At 42.9% G+C, this 18,271-nt stretch overlaps 1 protein-coding gene across 1 annotated transcript in view; it reads left to right on the forward strand.

Annotated features, from left to right (window-relative positions):
- PITPNC1 (phosphatidylinositol transfer protein cytoplasmic 1) overlaps positions 1–18,271 on the forward strand; it is a 176,781-nt gene that overhangs the window by 89,428 nt on the left and 69,082 nt on the right. Inside the window, exons 4-6 of the mRNA XM_059732043.1 lie at positions 2,076–2,224; positions 12,766–12,854; positions 13,365–13,372. Coding sequence (XP_059588026.1) covers positions 2,076–2,224; positions 12,766–12,854; positions 13,365–13,372 — 246 coding nt within the window. The remainder of the gene's footprint in view (positions 1–2,075; positions 2,225–12,765; positions 12,855–13,364; positions 13,373–18,271) is intronic.

Here is an 18,271-nt window from a genome sequence, read left to right on the forward strand (position 1 = left end):
CACGGGCGCCCTGGTTGTCATCAGGAGTCGGCCCGAGCTTTACACGCACCCTGCTGTCCTTTGCAGAGAATCCCAGAAATGTCGGAGGCGCCTTCACAGACCGGTATTGTTTCGTCAAATACAGAATTGTAGTGATTGTAATGCCGACGTTTACTGATTAGTAAATTGGGGTCAATGGACACAGTTATTTCCCTTCTACTTGAAGGGATTACGTATGAAAATTTTCCAACTGGGTTACTTAATGCCTTTCCACTGAAGTGATTCCAGCTATTCACTACACTCTTCCCACATCAGGTTCAATATGGTTTGATTAGAAAGCCTCTTCCTGTGCTGCTTATGTCTGTCAAAGAAATCCCATGCCAGAACAGCATCTGTAATTACTATTCAGGGCACAGCTCCCCTGTACTCTGAGAAACATTTGTTATTTGGAGAATAGCACAGCTCCTACCAGAATAGGTACATTAGTGTAGGGTCATAGTCTGATCTCACTGGCACAAGTGTTAATCCACTGCTAAACCTGCTTCAGATCTGAATCAGATACTCTAATATCAATTGTATCCGGATCAAATTGAATACCGATTGATTTTTCCCTTTTGCAGTCACTGGTAATGAAGTATGTGTTTTTTAACCCAGTTACATTTCTTTTGAGCCTTGTCAAACTTGCAGGCAGCTTGGAAGATGAAAAAATCAGTGAGGAAAGAGAGATCCTTTTAGCTGTAGCACAGGTTAATAGTGACCCATTGTCACTACCCTCTGATAGTTGGTTGGTGACCTGTGTCAAATGAACTTAGCCAGCTTCCAGGAAGGAAAGGTCCACACCACCGCACTTGCAGGCAGCATGAGCACGGAGATCAATGACTGATTCACTCATGAATGTCCTCTAATACCCCTATACAGAGTCCTTACAGCTCAAGACAGCATGCGGACGCTGCCTTGGCCCATACTGGTTCTGGGAATAAAGAGAGGAATTCAGCCACCAAAGCCATAAATCTGGCACCAACGCTAAACCTATCTGAAGATTTTCAAATACAAATGCCTCTGTCATGTGCTGTAAAGCAACTCTTACTTCGTAATCCTTTGTTTTGCCTGCTGGAGCACCTCCTTTAAAGCACTGAGCCTTTAGGAAGGAAGTAATCGCCCAAATGGACACACGTTGTGCCCTGTCCAAAGATAAAGGAATGTGGGAGGGTTGCCAAACTGGATTGAGCGGTAGGACACCGAGGATAAAGGAGGCACCAAATCTTGCCTTCAGCTGGGCAATTATTGCACCTAGAGCCAGCTCTGCCAAGTACTTGTGAATCTATAAATGTTAAGTTCAATACAGCTCGTACTTGGAGAACTTCCATTAAGGCTCCTCCAGAACTGCAGTGTTAGCATCTCCCTTTCTCTTCCCACTCGCCTGCTTTTTGTGAGTTGTTCTGTCCTATCCTTGCATAATGATTCCCTTGTACTCTCGGGACTCAATTCTGTTCCCGTTGAAATAGCTGGCAAAACTGCCATCGTTTCTCAGAGGGGCAGGATTAGTCCTTTATTCTGCGGTTTTGCAATAATAAAAGTAAGCCAGGTGAACACAAACTTCAGCATCATGCAGTCATGAAATCCCTTTTGTGCATATTATTTCAGAAATAAACATCTCTGTGAACTGTAGCAGGCACAGCTTGAAATAATAATGGAGCAGTAGGTATAAAAGGCTAATGTCACAGTACTAAACACCCGCCTTGTTATTTAGCACTTTAGTGTATGAGATGCATACTGTAGCACTTAATTGTTAGTAATGAGAGCACAACAGTTAGTGTATCATCAACAGCAATGATAAATGTAGCACTCAGTTGATCCTGGCAAATCACTTTGAAATCCTCTGAACAAAAAGGCACAATAGATTTATTAAAGCTGTTAATAATGTATTTATTAGTAGCAGTGCTTTATTATCCTTCTTGCAGATCTCAGTGCAATGTTTTTGTTGCCCCTCAAACTGCCATTAATTGCAATTATTCCTGTATAACCACTGACATTGGTCTATGGATGCTTGCTCATTATGTATGGCTAACACATTTGCTTTTATTTTTGCTTTGCAGTACAGAATTGGACAGCTGTACATGATCAGTAAGCACAGTCACGAACAGAGTGACCGAGGGGAGGGCGTGGAAGTCGTGCAGAATGAACCCTACGAAGATCCAAATTATGGAAACGGTCAACTAACAGAAAAACGGGTCTATCTCAATAGGCAAGTACCATGCAACTTTCCCTCCCAGCATGCACTGTGATAAAGATTTCCAGGGCATAACATTTCTCCCTGGCAATAGCTTTTCTGTTTCAAATGTAATGTGTTCTATTGAATACGTGCCGCTTTCTGGCACTTTCAAGGAAAGGAATAGTGGAAGAGCAGTGTTGCTTGAAATAGAGACATTAGCTGTCTTTTTGATTTTAGAGCACATTTTCCCAGGCAAAAAATTACAGCCTCCAGGCAGAGGTGTCTTGAAAATCAAAGTACTTTTCTATTTTCTTTCATACTTCCATTATTCCCTGCATGGGTAAGACAAAAACAGTTTTATTTTTAAAGCAAATCTAATATGTTAGAGGGCTTGGGGTCACTAGGTCTGAATTCTACCTTAGCACATTTGCTTTTGACCTGACTTAAGCCCTGCAGGTCTGATTTCCAGAAACGCTGAGCAACACTAATTCTCTTTGACTTCAATTAAAGTTAGGAATCATCAGCGCCTCTGGAAATCAAGATGCTGAATTAGCAAAGCCTTTAAGCACATACTTAAATATAGGCATGTGCTTAAATGCTGAAAGAGGCCTGAAGTCCTTAATTGCTGTAGGTGTCCATTTCTGCCCCAGCAGCGAAAAGGAAATGATGGTTCCTTCCTCTTGCAGAGAGGTGCTGGAGGGTTAAGTCATTAATTTTGTAGTCCTGTACAGTCCTCTGATGGCAAGTGCTATAGAAACGCAATTATTCCTTAATACGCTGAAGTTTTTCCTTAAAGGAGAGTTGGTCTTTCTTAAATCTAGGGAAAAGAAAGGTGCATTTATTTCTCCTAAATCTCAAATCAGCCCCTACAGCACCTCAGCTAACTAAAATAGGCACATTAATATTAAATTCTGTCTGAGATGGCATGCAGGTTAATCTTGTCTCCTCTGTTCAACATCAGTAGCATGCGGAAAGTAACTCTAGTCCATCGTTAGAGAATTGCTTAGGGTAGCAGTGAACCCTGGGGTGCTGACACAGCAAGATGGAGCATTGCTTCATAAGAGTTGCACAAGGCCAGTGGCCTGTTTTGATGACAAAAGATTTGTCAGCAAATAAGTTGACATTATGAATGACCACTAGGCTTGTATGCTGGTGACCTTCTGCAGCAGTGACAGGCTTTAAGACATGATGGAAAAAATCGCTTTTGTTTCCCAACAGCCCTATCACTTCCTAAAATGAACTATGGATCATTCCTGACTGTGAGAATATAATGTTAAGGGTCAGCACTTCCACACTGACTTAAAAGCCAGTGTTAATTTTAAAACATATATATTGCTGTCCTGTGAAATGTAGTGTTTAATTTGTTGCCGTTTTTTATTGCTGCTGATATAACTGAATATTGCTGCTTTTCTGATTCGCCTCCGTTCCTTTTGGCCTATTTCCTTTTATTAAGCTTTTCTGCACTGTGACCCTTTAGTGGCAAGCGCAGCAGCACTGTAGCTAAGAGTCCATTGCAAGTTTTTCTGTAACCCTAACAGATCTGACCTTTCCCCAGCATAACAATTGGTTTACCAGCAGTATTCCACACACAAATAAATAATACTCCAGACAGCATATATATTATGACAGCACTTAACATTGTAATTATAACCCAGCACTCTCAGAAGTCACGCACAAGAGTTAAGAGACATCCACAAGCTCCCCTGTGCTGAATTCCTGGGTGCTTGCAATAGTCTTTAATCTCTGTTGGAAAAGCAAGGCACTGGGCACTTATAAGGGGGTTGCCATTTAGATCTTATCTTTGTGTTTTGGGATAAAACAAGACTAAAGCATGTGAAGACACCACAGATTACCCTGGCCAGAAAAGCAATGAATATTCTGCTTGGCTTAGCAGATAACTATCATTTTCATGCATAATGAATTTTCCATACGCAAAGTCCTGTATTTATGCTCAAAAGGACTGACACTGTGCAAAGAGAGCCTCTCTCTCACCATTTAGGAGCTTAATGGCCTTCACCGAATAGGTGATAAGTTTGCTCACACAAACGTTCTTGGTATGCACCTGAGAGCAAAATGTTGTGCCTGAGCAGATGATATTTAAAAGAAGTTAGCTCAAAGAATCGTAGAAAAGAAATTAGACATTCAGCAGCTGCTGGAGTATGAATACAATCTAGAAATGTTGCTGTGGTAGCTTTATCTTGAACCTGTTCAAACAGAGACTAAGATGTGCGCTTCCTCCTATGACTGAGAAATGCAGAGGACTGATCACTGTACTGCCCAGAAGACTAACTATTTCCGAGCAGTTGTAAATTCTCCTTCTCTTTCTCTCCTGTGTCCAGAAGGTCGTACCTCTTTCTGGAAGGAGTGGAAAATCATTCTGCCCAAGGTTTCTTTTTCTGCCAAGATGCACCGCATATAGTTCTTTGTATCAAAATTATTCCAACATCTTCCTTATCTACCAAGAGAAAGTGCCCTTGAAAGAGTGCCAGTTTCTTGCTAAAATATTGCCTGATGGCCAAAGCAGATGTGTTGGCAAGATCACGCTACTTTTATCCATCTAGACGGTAGTTTCAGTTTCCATTCTGATGAGATTGAAAGACCTTGCCGTGACTACCGCTGTATGAATTACCGTCATAGGAATAAGAAATCATAACTACCTTGAGTCACATAGGGAACAGCGAAGTGTATTCACGCTTCACCCCTTATCTCCAAGGGCGACCGATTCCAAAATCCACACCTATTTGATCTTGGTTTTTAGTGGGTGCCTGGCATTAATCTAGGTTAGAAATTTTGTCTTAAAAATGTTGTCATGTACTCTTTTTCTTCCCCCTCAGCAATTCTCCGTTCACACAGCAGCATCTAGTAATTTCATACAGTGTTAGAATAGTGAATGTTGAATTTATGAAGGTGTCTGAAGCTCGTCAGATGTTTAGGTAAATATCCAAGATGACTTCCATATTAGCCATATTACCAGATCCAGCCAATCTTTAACCCACTGGCCCTTCCTTTCCTCCCATACCTCCTTGGCTACCCAGTTCAGGTAAAATCCTGACTCCACTGGAGAGGAGGGTAAGCTCCCAGTGAGCTCAAGTCTGTAGGATTTCACTCTTGGTTAGCATTTTGCAGACACGTCGGGACTGCAGACTACTTCCTGTGCCTGGCCACCGCCTCATCAGCCCTGCTCCAAGGCCAACTTAAGGATTTTTATGGCCCTGAACACAGTGTTAATGGTGGGGGGAGGTCTCACTGCATTTAATCCCATGCCAGCTATTGCCGTGATCGCACTTTAGCATGCGGGTGCTTTCAGCATGTTGCCTGTTTGTATTCTGGCACATTTGCGTGCTCATATTTTGGTCCTCTCTTCATGTTGCCCTCATAAATGTTTGTGCCCTGCACCGAGGCATGTGTCACACAGACCCTGCACAGGGGAACCAGGACCTGGGCTTCATGGAACCATGCCTGAAAATGAGAGGGCGCCACACTGGTCCATTCAGGCTGCTTGCAGTCCCAGAAACCATGTAGTTGGGTTTGCTTTTGGCTGCAGGCAGGACACTCAGCATGGGAGCCGTCAGTCAGCCTTGCTAATTAGCTCTCCTGCAGCCCTTCTGCTTCCGGAGATAGCCCATGCAGAGTGGCACAGCGTGGGTGAAGCAGGGTAAGTTTACAGTCTAGACATGGCCGAAGGGTTTGAGCTGCTCAGACCGGACTAGCCAGCAGTGTCTGATACCATTTGGCATTCTAGGCAATGTGCCTACTGCAGTGTTGTCATCAGCTTAATGGGCTTGCGCAAGGTATAAATCAGTGCTAAATTTGGCTAATTGTGTTTTGTAGCTGGAGCCTTCTTGTATTCCTTGACAACTGAAGCCATACACAATCAGCAGTTTCATCTTGCAGAGGTTCATGACACATTTTCTGGGATTCCTGCCTACTTCCCAAGTTTTGCTTCAAGTTTTCATGCTCAGATGAAACATAGCGCTGAGTTTCGCCTGGTTTCCTGAGGTTTTTTGTCATTAGATACCAAACATAACTTTGATTTCAGCTCATATTATATCAAAGTTATTCTGAATTGGATTCAGTTTTATTCGAGCATTTGAGAACTTCAATGACTTTTTCAGTTGAACTAGTCTGAGACCCAGATTCTTGCAGTGCCAGAAACCAGTCTTGTTGCACTTGGTTTCTCAAAGAACATTTCATACATCTTATTACCAAAGCAAATCATTTGATAACTGTATTGTAACTTATCAGTAACAGGTCAAAGCAACAAATAGCCTTTAATGAGTCCCACTGCAGTTGTATGACTGTGGATTATTATATGGCTGTATATACCTATAGCAATTTACATACCTCTCCTTTTTCTTTTGTGACTGCCATTTGGATTATAAAACTGTACTGTGTCTTATTTGGAGATTGGTATCTTCAGCTTGAGTGGAAGTGCCAGGGAAATCCCAAGGAAACTCCTTGCCCTAGCAGAGAGCTAACGTAGGAGAGTTATGTGTGTTGCCTATGGGTGCATGCTTTGTCACTGAGTAATGTGCTTGTGGTTTATAGTGTGTTTTTAAAGCCTGTGTTACTTTAGACTCTAACCAGGCTTTAACTGTTTCACCCAAAAGGGGAAAGTAAATCCAAGTGAGTACCGACAAAGGTTGAGCTCTGGAAAAGTGTGTGAGAACAACTGGAGAGACCTAGGAGCAGTTGGGCCATGGGATCCCATATCCTAGGAAGGGGTACCAGCGTTGGAGCCTGTGCCAGGGCTATACCTGAAAGGTTACACAGCAAGACCAGATTTGGTATACTCAGAAGCCCATCGAATCCTAAGATTTGCATCTAGCAGAGCTGTCTGAGCATCCACAGAGGGAGCTGTGTTTTAAACCAGCGGCACCCAACCTTTTGGCCCTGTCGGCAGGATGAGTAGCACAGGGTTGGTCCACGGGCAGATCCCATACCCAGATCAGCCTTGTACCAGTTGAATCCAGCCCCGTGCACCCAGATCAAGCCACAATCCACATGTAGTGTTAGGCTAATTGAATACTATATATGGCAGATAAAAGTCTTGATCTTCATGTTGCAGGTAAGGCAGTTTTTCTTGAGCACCACGGTTCTAGGCCATGACTGGAAGTGTTTCAATAACTTGTGATACATAACATACCCTGAGACTGAGCTTCACTGCAGGCCACATTTTTTGAAGGTTCGTTTTAAAAAACATACAGTCCACCTGTGGATTTTATTCTCTAGAGACCACAGACTCTCCAGAAGCTTGGTGAAAGTTTCACATGAAGTCATGAACCCAAACCGAACAGCTCCTCCCTGGAGCTCCCTTCTCCCTGCCGTTCTTGCTCAGGATCCAGACCCAGCCTTGAGATCTGGCAGTCTGGTCCACTCAGATTGATCCCCCTTTCTGGGAAAGACTGGTAGCAACTCTTCTGTTCTGGGCAAGGAGACTATCGGCATCTTGCTCCATTTCCTCATATGACCTCTTGGGGAAGTCTACAGATCCCAGGAACTGAAGAATAGCATAGCCCAGGATCGCTCTGGCTATTTGAGAGAGAAGTGTGGGGAAAATACCTTGCTGTTCATTCTTCCTATGCTTCAGGGCTCAGTTCACAAGCCTGAGAGAGTGGGTGGTCTGGGATCTCCACAAACCTCCACCTGGGACCACTTCTCTCTGCAGCTGCTTCCTGGGTCTTTATAAAACAGAGGTCAGCAACCTTTAAAGAGCAAGGAGCCAAAATAAAGCCGCTGGGCCCAAAGGCAGGTTCCAAGTCTCAAAGCCACTTGAAGGCCCAGATGGTGGAGTCAGAAAAGTTTTAAAGCACAGAAGTTTGGGAAAAGGTCGGAGTTGGGAATTCTGTGCGTGGGTCCCAGACACAAAGCTCCATGTAAAGGCGTAGTGGATCTGCTCCCATTCAGGTCCAGCAGCATTTAGAGCAAGAGTTCTTGGTCCAGGCAAATGGGAGTATTGTTTGGACTACTGCAGTATACTTCAGTTATTGCTTTATTTCCTATAGAGAAGACTCTTTTCTATCTCCAGCATCATCCCATCCAGCAGGCTGGGCTGTGTAGGGTCGGTGCAGGGAGCGGATAGATTTAGTTTTTTACAAATCCTTTGACAGAGTTCATCATAATAATGACAGCCACAGTAAGGACTGATTTAATTCCTTCTGCTTTGCTAAATGGAAACTAAATTAGTAATGCATGAAAAAAAATGTTCACTTTGTCAGGAAAAACTCTACTAAGTGGCTTTCGAGCCTAAGGAATAGCCCCACTGGGATGCTCGAGGGAAGCTTGTGAATTGTTTATTGCTGCAAATGTTCAAATGATGTTTCTGAATGTGGCTCCTGCTGGATGAAGGCTCCAGTCTAAGACTAATTAGAGCAGGGTCAAATAAAATAATCCTACCAATCCCATTCTCTTTTGGAGATGTTTGACAGGTAATAATTGCCTCTGGAGTGAGCGTATGGAGGGAGTCAGATCTGCAGCAAATTAAATGTCACAGCTGGTAACAGTGTTCTTCACAAATAAAATACAGGGGGAAACTATTGAATATGGAATTGCTCGGCTTCTTTGATGGTGAAGGATAGTGACCCGGGAGCCGGAGCGGGATGGAACCTGCTTGACTAAGAAAGCTTCTGTTTTTCTTTAGATAATTTCAGTCCCACAGACTTGTTTCATTCAAGTCAGTAGGAACTTTCAAAGTCAAGGGGAATTAAAGCATCAAGAAAATTAATTTCCTTAACTGTGCTCCTTAATCCCTGCTTCCCCTTCTTGACGTCCCACATGCCAAAACTGAGCCCTGCTCTCAAATCCTCCTCCTTTTTGTATTCACAGGGACCAGCTCAACCCTGAGCAGGCCAGGTGGCTGCCACAGTGCGTCAGTGCTGGTGTTTTCCAAAGCCACAGAGCTGGGAGCTTCCCCCACACCACAGCTACTTCTCCCAGTTCCCCACGCCCTGGTTGTAGCAGTCTGGCTGCGCTGAGATCAGGAAGCTGGAAGCGGGCAGGGTGATGGGGAGAAGCGGCAGTGGCACAGCTCTCCAGTCCCAACATAGCTCCCTCCTAGCTGGAAGTTGTGCCCATGCCGCAACCTTGGGGAAAGGGGCAGGGGTAGAGGTAGTACAGAGAGGTGGCAGCAGTGGATATAACTCACAGCTCTATAGGCTGGATCCAGTTGCTCCACAGGCTGGATCCAGCCCACAAAACACATGTGTGTTTGCAGCTGTGCCTCCGTCTGTGGTACAGCAAGCAGTCCCTTCTGTGCCAGACCCATTTTGTAAGGGGACTCCGAGATACGTGGCCTCACCGTTCTAATTTTTTTTTTGCCCTCCCCAAGGCCTCTTGCACCTTAGCACAGTGAGAGTACCAACATGGCTAGCCTTTACGTGGATCATTCAAGGGTTGGAGAAGGTCCTTTATGTGCTCCTTTAAGGTGCGAGCGCAAGCTGGCAACGGAAAAGAAATACCGCATTCAGCAAATACAAGTTGTCATTTGTATGTGAACCCAAGTACAGCTCGCTTTGTCCCTGGCTGTCAAGTGAGGGAATTGAGTGCATCTCCCATTTCTTCTAGAATTGTAGAAGGCTTTGATTTTTCACGCTCCTTTTGCTTCTGCATTGGCAGCCTGGAAAACGATTTGTGTCTGCTATGCAGGATTTCCGTAGAAACTTAGATTGTGCTTGTAAAGCAATCTCTCTCTCTCTCTTATTTTATTTTAATGGGGGAATCAGATGTTTTCTTGATCTTGGATGAAGGTTGATTTTGTGGGTGACTAGTAGGTTTTTTGAATAGCGTTTTATTGATTCATGCTATGAAGCGTCACAAATAACATTTCCCATAAGTTGGCATATTCTGGCATGAGCATGCACTCAATTTTGTATCCAGTCAGGAAAACCCTGAGTTTACACTGGGCAAATTAAGCTGTCTCCCTCAGTGGTGTACACCTTGCGCTGGCACTGTCCCTCCACTGAAATTTTCCCTAGGAGGTTTGCTGGTATCTCACGGTACTCTGCAAAAGTCCCCTGGAGTTATACCCAGGGATATCAGTCTACTGCGCAACATGCCTTTTGTCCATACAGCCGCTTGCAGCGAGCTTGTGCTGTGCTGACAAAGGCAAACAACTGTGAACATGCACTAAAAAATGACAATATCAGTAGCTGTAGGCTGGCACCAGTCCTACTGGTAAAACCTTTCTGTGTAGACATGGTTTTATTCTTCAGCAGTTAATACTTGCAAGCTTCCAACGCCAAGTGGCTTACCAGCGATCTTCTTCCGTGCCAGAGCGCCATCTTCAGAATCAGAAAGCCTGCATCGTCCCCATTCATTTGGGCTAGTAAACATCAGACAGAGTGAAATTCAGCAAGGGCAGAGAAGGGAACAAAGATGCAGTAATAAAAAGACATACAACAGGGAAAAAAATAATGAGACAGCAAAATGTGTTTGTGCAGACTGTCTCAGATCCCCTGCCTGGTAGCCTCCGATTGCAAGGAAGGTTTGTGTAAGGAAAAATAAAACACCCTCCCAACAATGTCATTGCAGAAGAGAAAGTCAGCAAGTTTGACCTTGAATTTGTAGGTAATATTATAATATCTGCAAATATAGATGTTTATATATGAAGCTGACTCATGGTTAAATCAGCCTCAATTATGAAAAAAATCCAGTTTCTCTCCTGATACATGTTTATGTTACCGAAAATTCCCTCAATTATCCAAAGTCACAAACAGCTGTGCTTGATTGATTTCTCCATTTACATCTGGATGATTGAGATGTGAAAGTATTTGCTGTGCTTCAGTATAGACTCTGTTGAAGGCTAGATGACCTTTTCATGCACGTGCTCTGATCTAGGCTACGCTGCACAGGACCCTGAATGGTACTCCTATGTGTCATCTCAAACTTCAGTCTTCCTCTCAGTGGCTAGTGCCGGCTGGTCTGATAGAGATGCTGTGAAGAATAGTTAGTTACTTTTAACATAAAAACTACATGATTACTATATAATATTATTAATGCAGGAAGAATCCCCCTTCAGGTGTTAATGGAGTACTAAAGCTTGTGCATCAGTAAAGAACATGGAAGAAGCACCTCCATAGGCAGAATTAGAACGAGTAGGTCCACGTCCTACACGTCCTCCTTACTTCTTGGTAGAGACTGCCTCCTTGTGGCTAAGAATGCCCTTGTGGTAAGTATGGCCCAAAATGCTCCCAACGGATCCAGACCATGTCAGGACAAGAAATGTAAAACCTGCCAACACATCCCCACCACTCCCACAACAGCTACACCCCACAACAGAGCCATCACCATTCCTGGATCTTACAGCTGCACCTCCAGAAATGTAATATATCTCATCCAGTGCACCAAATGCCCTGATGGAAAATACGTAGGAGAAACCAAACAACTGCGCACCAGAATGAATGCACACTGGAAACCTATCAAAGACACGTATACCCAATTACCTGTGGAGGCACATTTCTCACAAGAAAACCACTGTCTCTCCAATCTCTCAGTTCTGATCCTCAAAAGGAATTTACAAAACACCTTTCACAGACGAGCCTACAAACTTCACTCCATCAACCTACTGGATACAACAAATCATGGACTAAATATAGACATTGGATTTATGACACTATAAGCTCCCTGACATCTGACTCCCCAGGCAAACCCGCCACTTTTTAACCAGCTATTCTCATTCCCCACCCCCACCTCCTGTCTTCCATCCTTTGACTACAGATACATTCATTCCCACTTCCCTGCCCCCCACCTGTCTCTCACCTACTGACCACCTCAATTTATATTTTCACTGACTGGCTTTCTTGCATACTACTGGCCTCTGGCTGCTTTACCACTCCATCCAGGAAGAGCAGTGACCATCTGCAGATGCTTCCTCAACCTGATGAAGTGTGTTTGTGCTCAAAAGTTTGCTAAAAAGAATTTTTCCAACTATTTGAGTTGGTCTAATAAAAGATACCAGATTTACCCAAGGAACCTTGTCTGCCTTGTGTTAAGTATGCATGGCATGTTGTGACCTCTGCACATTTCTTTCAGGATCAAGGTAGTGAATCCCTAAGTCCATACCTGAAGCCTGTTCTGAAACCTCATTATAAGCCAGTGATTCTCAACCTCTTTAGACTCGAGGCATCCCTTGGAAAATACCAGCTCTCAGCTTTCGCTTATATTTTGACTGTGGAAAAATAATAGAGCATTCTGTTGCAAAGAACTCAGAAAGCGCACAACAGGTCAGAGGCTTTTTGACACTGTGGATTCCTATTTGATATACCTATACCTGATATGGTTTTTGAATCACATTTACACACTTAATATTGCATGGCACTCCATGGCACCCCTGCACTGCCATAACCAAATCAGATCAGAGGTCATCACTGTTCATTTTTCTAGGGAAGAATAGCTTATCTTTTCATGTATATCTGTCTAAGGAGAAGATTCAAAGGCATGCATTCATACCTTGGAAGTTACTATGAGCTGTTATAGGTCCTGCTTGATACTTGTCAAATTAGGAACTTGATTAGAAGTATCTTACAGCTCTTACCAGCTAAAAATATCCTAATCTTGGATTTTCTTTTTCTTTGCAGCAAGCTACCTAGCTGGGCTAGAGCAGTCGTTCCCAGGATATTTTATGTTACAGAGAAGGCTTGGAATTATTACCCTTACACAATCACAGGTGAGGACCAAAGCAGAACTGCAAATATTAGACATTTACTGTGTGGTTAGTTTTGTCTTCCCTCGAAGGCTCCATGCCACATACATAGAGACAGAAGTTACGGTATTTTAGTGATTCCTCTTTAACTGTTCTGTATTTTCATTTCCCATTATTGGCTGTTACTAAAAAATATGGTTAGCTTAATATGTACAAATTGATGAGTAAAAACAGAAACTTTTTATCCACTCTATTTCTCCCCCTTTTAAGACTTTTCTATAAACTTTATATGTTCAGATACTACATACAAAAACCTGTGCTGACTTGTGCCACTGTAGTGGGATTGCACACTCGCATGCAATTCGACACATTATTTGATTGAGTTTATATATTATTAGTGCATTTTCATATTATTTTAACAGTATTTGTATAATTTGAAATAATTTGAAAATAGTTTGCATCATTTATTTTATTCTGCATTTCTTTTTTTCTTCTCCCCTGCCTTCTCTTTCCAATGGACAATCTGGGACCCAGAATACACAGTGAGTTTGCCTTGCTCTTTAATTCCTTAATTCTGAAAATAAGGTCCCTTTGCATAATCTGACAGTAAAATCCAAAGCTGTTATCTCCTTTACAGTCCCATGAATATTTGGTGCATTTGACACTAGAAATGTATTAATGTGATTGCCATAAATTATTTAACTTATTCTTTATAATTTTAACCTGACTATATATATTTTGCTAGTCAGTAGCTGCAGCAGCAAATAACCTTCTGTTAAAAAGGACAAGGCTTTTGGTTATTACTTGGAGACAACAGACAGATTTTATTTTATTTATTTTTTATTAACTTATAAAATGCTCATCTCGGTATAGCATCTGGGAAAACTACAATCTGCAGACAAAATTAAACAAGAACTGGGCCCAGTGCCCAGAAAAAAATAGCCATTCCCTGTAGCAGACCTAAGGCAAAATAAAGAGCATAAAGTGAAACTAAAATGGTCCTAGCCTGGACTGAATAGAGAAGCCTTTCATTGCACCTTGAGGACAGAGATGTCTTCTCCTCAATGCGAAAGCTCCAGGTGCAGGGTTCTGTAACCAAGGAAGTTGTGCCCTGGCTTAGGGGAACCTCAGCCCGCAAATCAAGGATAACCCAATCCCTTCTTTGCTGATATAACTGAATTTGAAGTGTTTGTGCAGCCTTTTTTAAACCAGCCTGGAATAGAGGGTGGGAGGAACAAGAAGTGGAGAATGGTTTACGTTAAACTTAAAGGCAAAATGCTGCTCTTGGTTGGTCCTGCAGACTTTTGCTGGACCTTCCACACTTGTTTCATGCAAAGCTCCATGGACTTCGGTGTGGGTTTGCACAGAGTGAGATCTCAATGGATGACAGTGATCTCAGGGCAGGTCCTCAGCTGCTGTATGTTGCTATAGATGCAGTGACATAAAGGGGCCTTATAGCAGTTTACATCAGCTGAAGATATGCTTCTTGCTCTGCAGATCAAAGAGCAGACCTTTGTCTTAAGTAAGAAAGATGACACATGCTGTGCAACATGGCATCGGCATCCGTTACTGGCATGATGCTTTATATTCCGAAAAACTCATCATTAATCATTTGCATCTTCAAAGTAGGGGCTTTGAATGGAGGTGAAAACCTCCAAGGGAGTTTCTAATGAGGATGAGCCTATATTTGCTAAATTGCATGTGAATTTTGGATCAAACTTTCCTGAAAGTGGTGATAATTCCTTTTACATGCAAAATCAAAACCGTGTCCTTAATAGAAACTGTTGAAAGGAAGATGTTATAGGGCCAGCTGGAAAAACATCTGCACTAAGTTGCTAAGACCTGCCTTACATGTGAGTGAATACATCTGGGGAAAGCAGACCCTAAAAAATGATATTTAATTGGAGAATGGCCATTGGAAATACAAGGCATAAGGTGGTAGCAGGCAGCAAATGATCTCTGGATTTGAAATGAAGTATTGTAGGGCACTCCTGATAAATAATGCTGCGTTCAGAATCTGCATATCTGAACCAAAGAGATGATGAGCCCTGTTTTGGACACCTCTAATGAGACTTTGGGGAAAAGCCACAACAGCAACAAAGATCAAGGGGATGGAGAAATCTGCAGTGTAAATCTTGAGTAAACAGTAACTAAATGGGAATACAGCAATCTCCAGGGCATTGGGGAGTAATTATTCAGGGTGATGTAAGAAGACACAACTAGAGGTACGACGTTAAAACTAAAGGGAGACTATTTCAGGTAAGTATCTACCAAAACTTCGTAATGGAGCTACTAGACTGTAGAATAATCTTCCAAAAAGATTTGTGATATCCCCTTTGCTTCAGACCAGTTAACGCTAGACTGCAAAGAAAACAGTGAAGTATACCGCAAGGAATATTTCTTATGCTAGTTTCTAACTTCTCTGATTCTCTGTATTCATCAGAGGTTTCGAAGAGAAATAAAGTGTGAAGGTGCACGGTTACTGCTAGAGATATGTAATATCACCTGAAAACCGATTACTTTTTCTGAAGATAGGAAATTGACTATAAAAGGCTATGAAGGATATCTTGGGAATTAGATTGAACATCATCTCCTTCAAAGGAAAACTGATTCTAAAGATAGGCCAACGACTGCTTAGTTTTGAGCACATCTTGCTCTTCTGTAAGGAAACTTATGCCTCTGTAACCTGTTCAAGTTCCTTTCTGAATGAATAGAGGCTGAGAGCAGATATCCTAGGGGGGTTTATTTTATTAAATGTATATTAGTGATTTGGAGAAGAGAGACAATGGATTGAAGATCGGTGATGGTGATAAAGCTTTTTAATTAGTTAAAACATATGAAGCATGCTGAGAAACTCCACCTGGATTTGCATACACGTGGGAGAATTCAGGTACTAGTTGACACAATACACTCAGAAGTCTGAGTCTAAGGTAAACTGATGGTCTCTGAACTCGCTGGATACTCTGAAGACAACTGTCATTGGGAATATTTCCCTGAATACAGCTGTCTGGAGCAATGCTGTAAAAACCTGAAGTATGCTTAAAACAAGAATGGAAAATACAGGAATAGTATGGTATTATACAGGAAAATAGTTGTCCAGCTAGCTTAAAAAGAATTCATTAAAAGCCAGTCTTTCCTCATGAAAAAAACAAGTGAAAATGGTTTCTGTGGTGCTGGGCTGCTGTACCTGCATTAGCCATTTGACCTGTTCAGAAAGAAAGCTGAGGTTGTGGAGGGCAAGAGAGGAGTCCAGCCAAACAAGCAAGTCAGCAAAATAGCTCGTCTCAGCCATGGGCTGAGAAAGCCAGCTTTATGATTAAAAAGCACAGTGTAAATCAAGCTTTGAATATCCAAATGATGGGGGAGGAGGAAGTTTCCAAAAAACTAACGCAAGCACAATTAAAGCAAAGTCTCCACTGAGTCAGAGGATGAAGCACAAACCGATGCTAAATTCAAACACTTAGGCAGTCTAAGATGAACAGGGCTCATATTTGTGTAGTTCAGTGCTGAGCTTGCAATTTAAAAACAGTGGATATTTTGACCGCACCATGGTTACATGTTACCATTGGCCATTTTTTATTAACCTAATTCTATTCATAACTCTGTATTTGAAGATAAGGTGGGTCATTAAATGGCACATTTCACTGGCATAAATCAGCCACTGCACAGATCAGAAAAGAATTCTCTTCCAGTGCCGATGATTTTGGTGGGGGTAGGAATAGGATCTAAATGGAGAAGTGTTCATGAGAAAACAGGAAGCAGGAGACAACGATCTGGGATGGTCTATCACAGTGCCACTATTTTCCCTACAGCAAATGATTGAGACACATATAGCTCTTTCAACTGGCATGTGTCAGGGCACCAGAATGATTGCTATTAAAAAGGTCCATTACTAACCTGCTGTTTTCTGATTAGTTTAGAGAACAGATATAATATGTGCTTCACTGAATCATCTGTCATCATGGTTAACTTGTCCAGAAGGAAAATAATGATTATTTTCATAAAGAGACAGTAGGGTTGAGCAAAGAAAGAGAACTATTTGACAAAAAAACCCAGGGGATTTTCATTATTTTTCTCTCTCACCTGAAAGGCAGTGAATTTTCGATGCCTCCTGTGTCTTCTGTGAACACATATTATGTCCAATGCTGCATTAGTTGCAAGACTGAAACCAATGCAAATTAGTGAGCAAATCCCCCTCGCCTCCCTCATCACTTCCCCCAGATTCTCAAATGTTTGTCTTGATTGACAGCTACCCTCGCCCTCCTGAATTTATTATGTGAAAATTCAGCTGTTTTCTGCTGGTTGAGACTATCAGGGCTAATCCTATGCAACCAAATCTCAGAGTAAATGGGGATTGTGGTCGTCTACGAGCTATTAGGTAATCTGGGGAATGAATCTGTATAATAGAGTTTGACTGGTTCTAAAATCCTGGGGAGGGGCAGGATTTCCTACATTATTTAATGGGAGCACTTGTGTTAGAAAATGCTGTTCTATTAGCGTGTTTCTAAGGGAAGCTTGTCAGATTCACAAGGGACTGAAGCTATTTTCGATCCTGAATTGCTTAAACCAACGTAAGTTATTCCTTGAGTCTCCTGCCACAGTGTTACAGAGGAACGAACCCCCCTGGTCCCTGATTCAGAACGTACCGCTGCCTTCATTTACCCCGTCCCTTTCTTCTCACTCCTGTCCCTGCTCACTTAACAAACTGCTGTTCCAGCATATCAGAGAACAGGGCCCTGAATCAATGAGTGGACGGAGGCATCCGTGTCAGGCTCAGACTGGTTAGAGGCAGCCTGCTAGCTGACTCGTTCAGCTCCTGAAAATGGTGTGGGATTTAAACAAACATCTCTTTTCCTGCTGAATGCTAATCCTAATGCCGACCACCTTTGTCGTTTCCTTGCCCCTTTTCATCGTATTTATTCTACACTCTCTCTCTTCCCTGCCATCCGCTCCATTCTTGGTCACTGTTTCCCTCCTTATCTTGCTCTTTATACGCTGCTCCTCTTCTCCCGTTCCTGTCTGATTACCCCCAGCCTTGCCACCTCTTATCCTAACCCTTCCACCCATGCCCTTTCCTTTACCTTTCTCTAGCTCCCTTTTCTTGTCTTCACAAGTACATCAGAGCTGGTCATTAACTCTTCTCCCTTCCCTCCTGTAACAGGGAGCCAGGGCCTGCCCTGACTTTAAAGAAGCAGGCACAGGAGAGGTCCCCAGGTAGGGGAAGACAGCTTGGTATGGGCTGGCAGCCAGGGACCCATCGGTTGCACACACGTATTGCAGGGCTAGCTGCCCAGCAATAAGGAGGTAGGGCAGAGTCCTGCCTGAGCAGCAGGGGCACTGCCAGGGCAGCCAGAGCGGCAGCTCTTTAGAATTAAAGAGGGACAGCTGTCCTCAGGCTGGAGACTCACCTGACCCAAGAGGGGCCGTGATCTGAGGAGCTT

This window comes from Alligator mississippiensis, chromosome 8 (assembly GCF_030867095.1).
Source record: "Alligator mississippiensis isolate rAllMis1 chromosome 8, rAllMis1, whole genome shotgun sequence".
In the NCBI taxonomy this organism is placed as follows: Eukaryota; Metazoa; Chordata; order Crocodylia; family Alligatoridae; genus Alligator; species Alligator mississippiensis.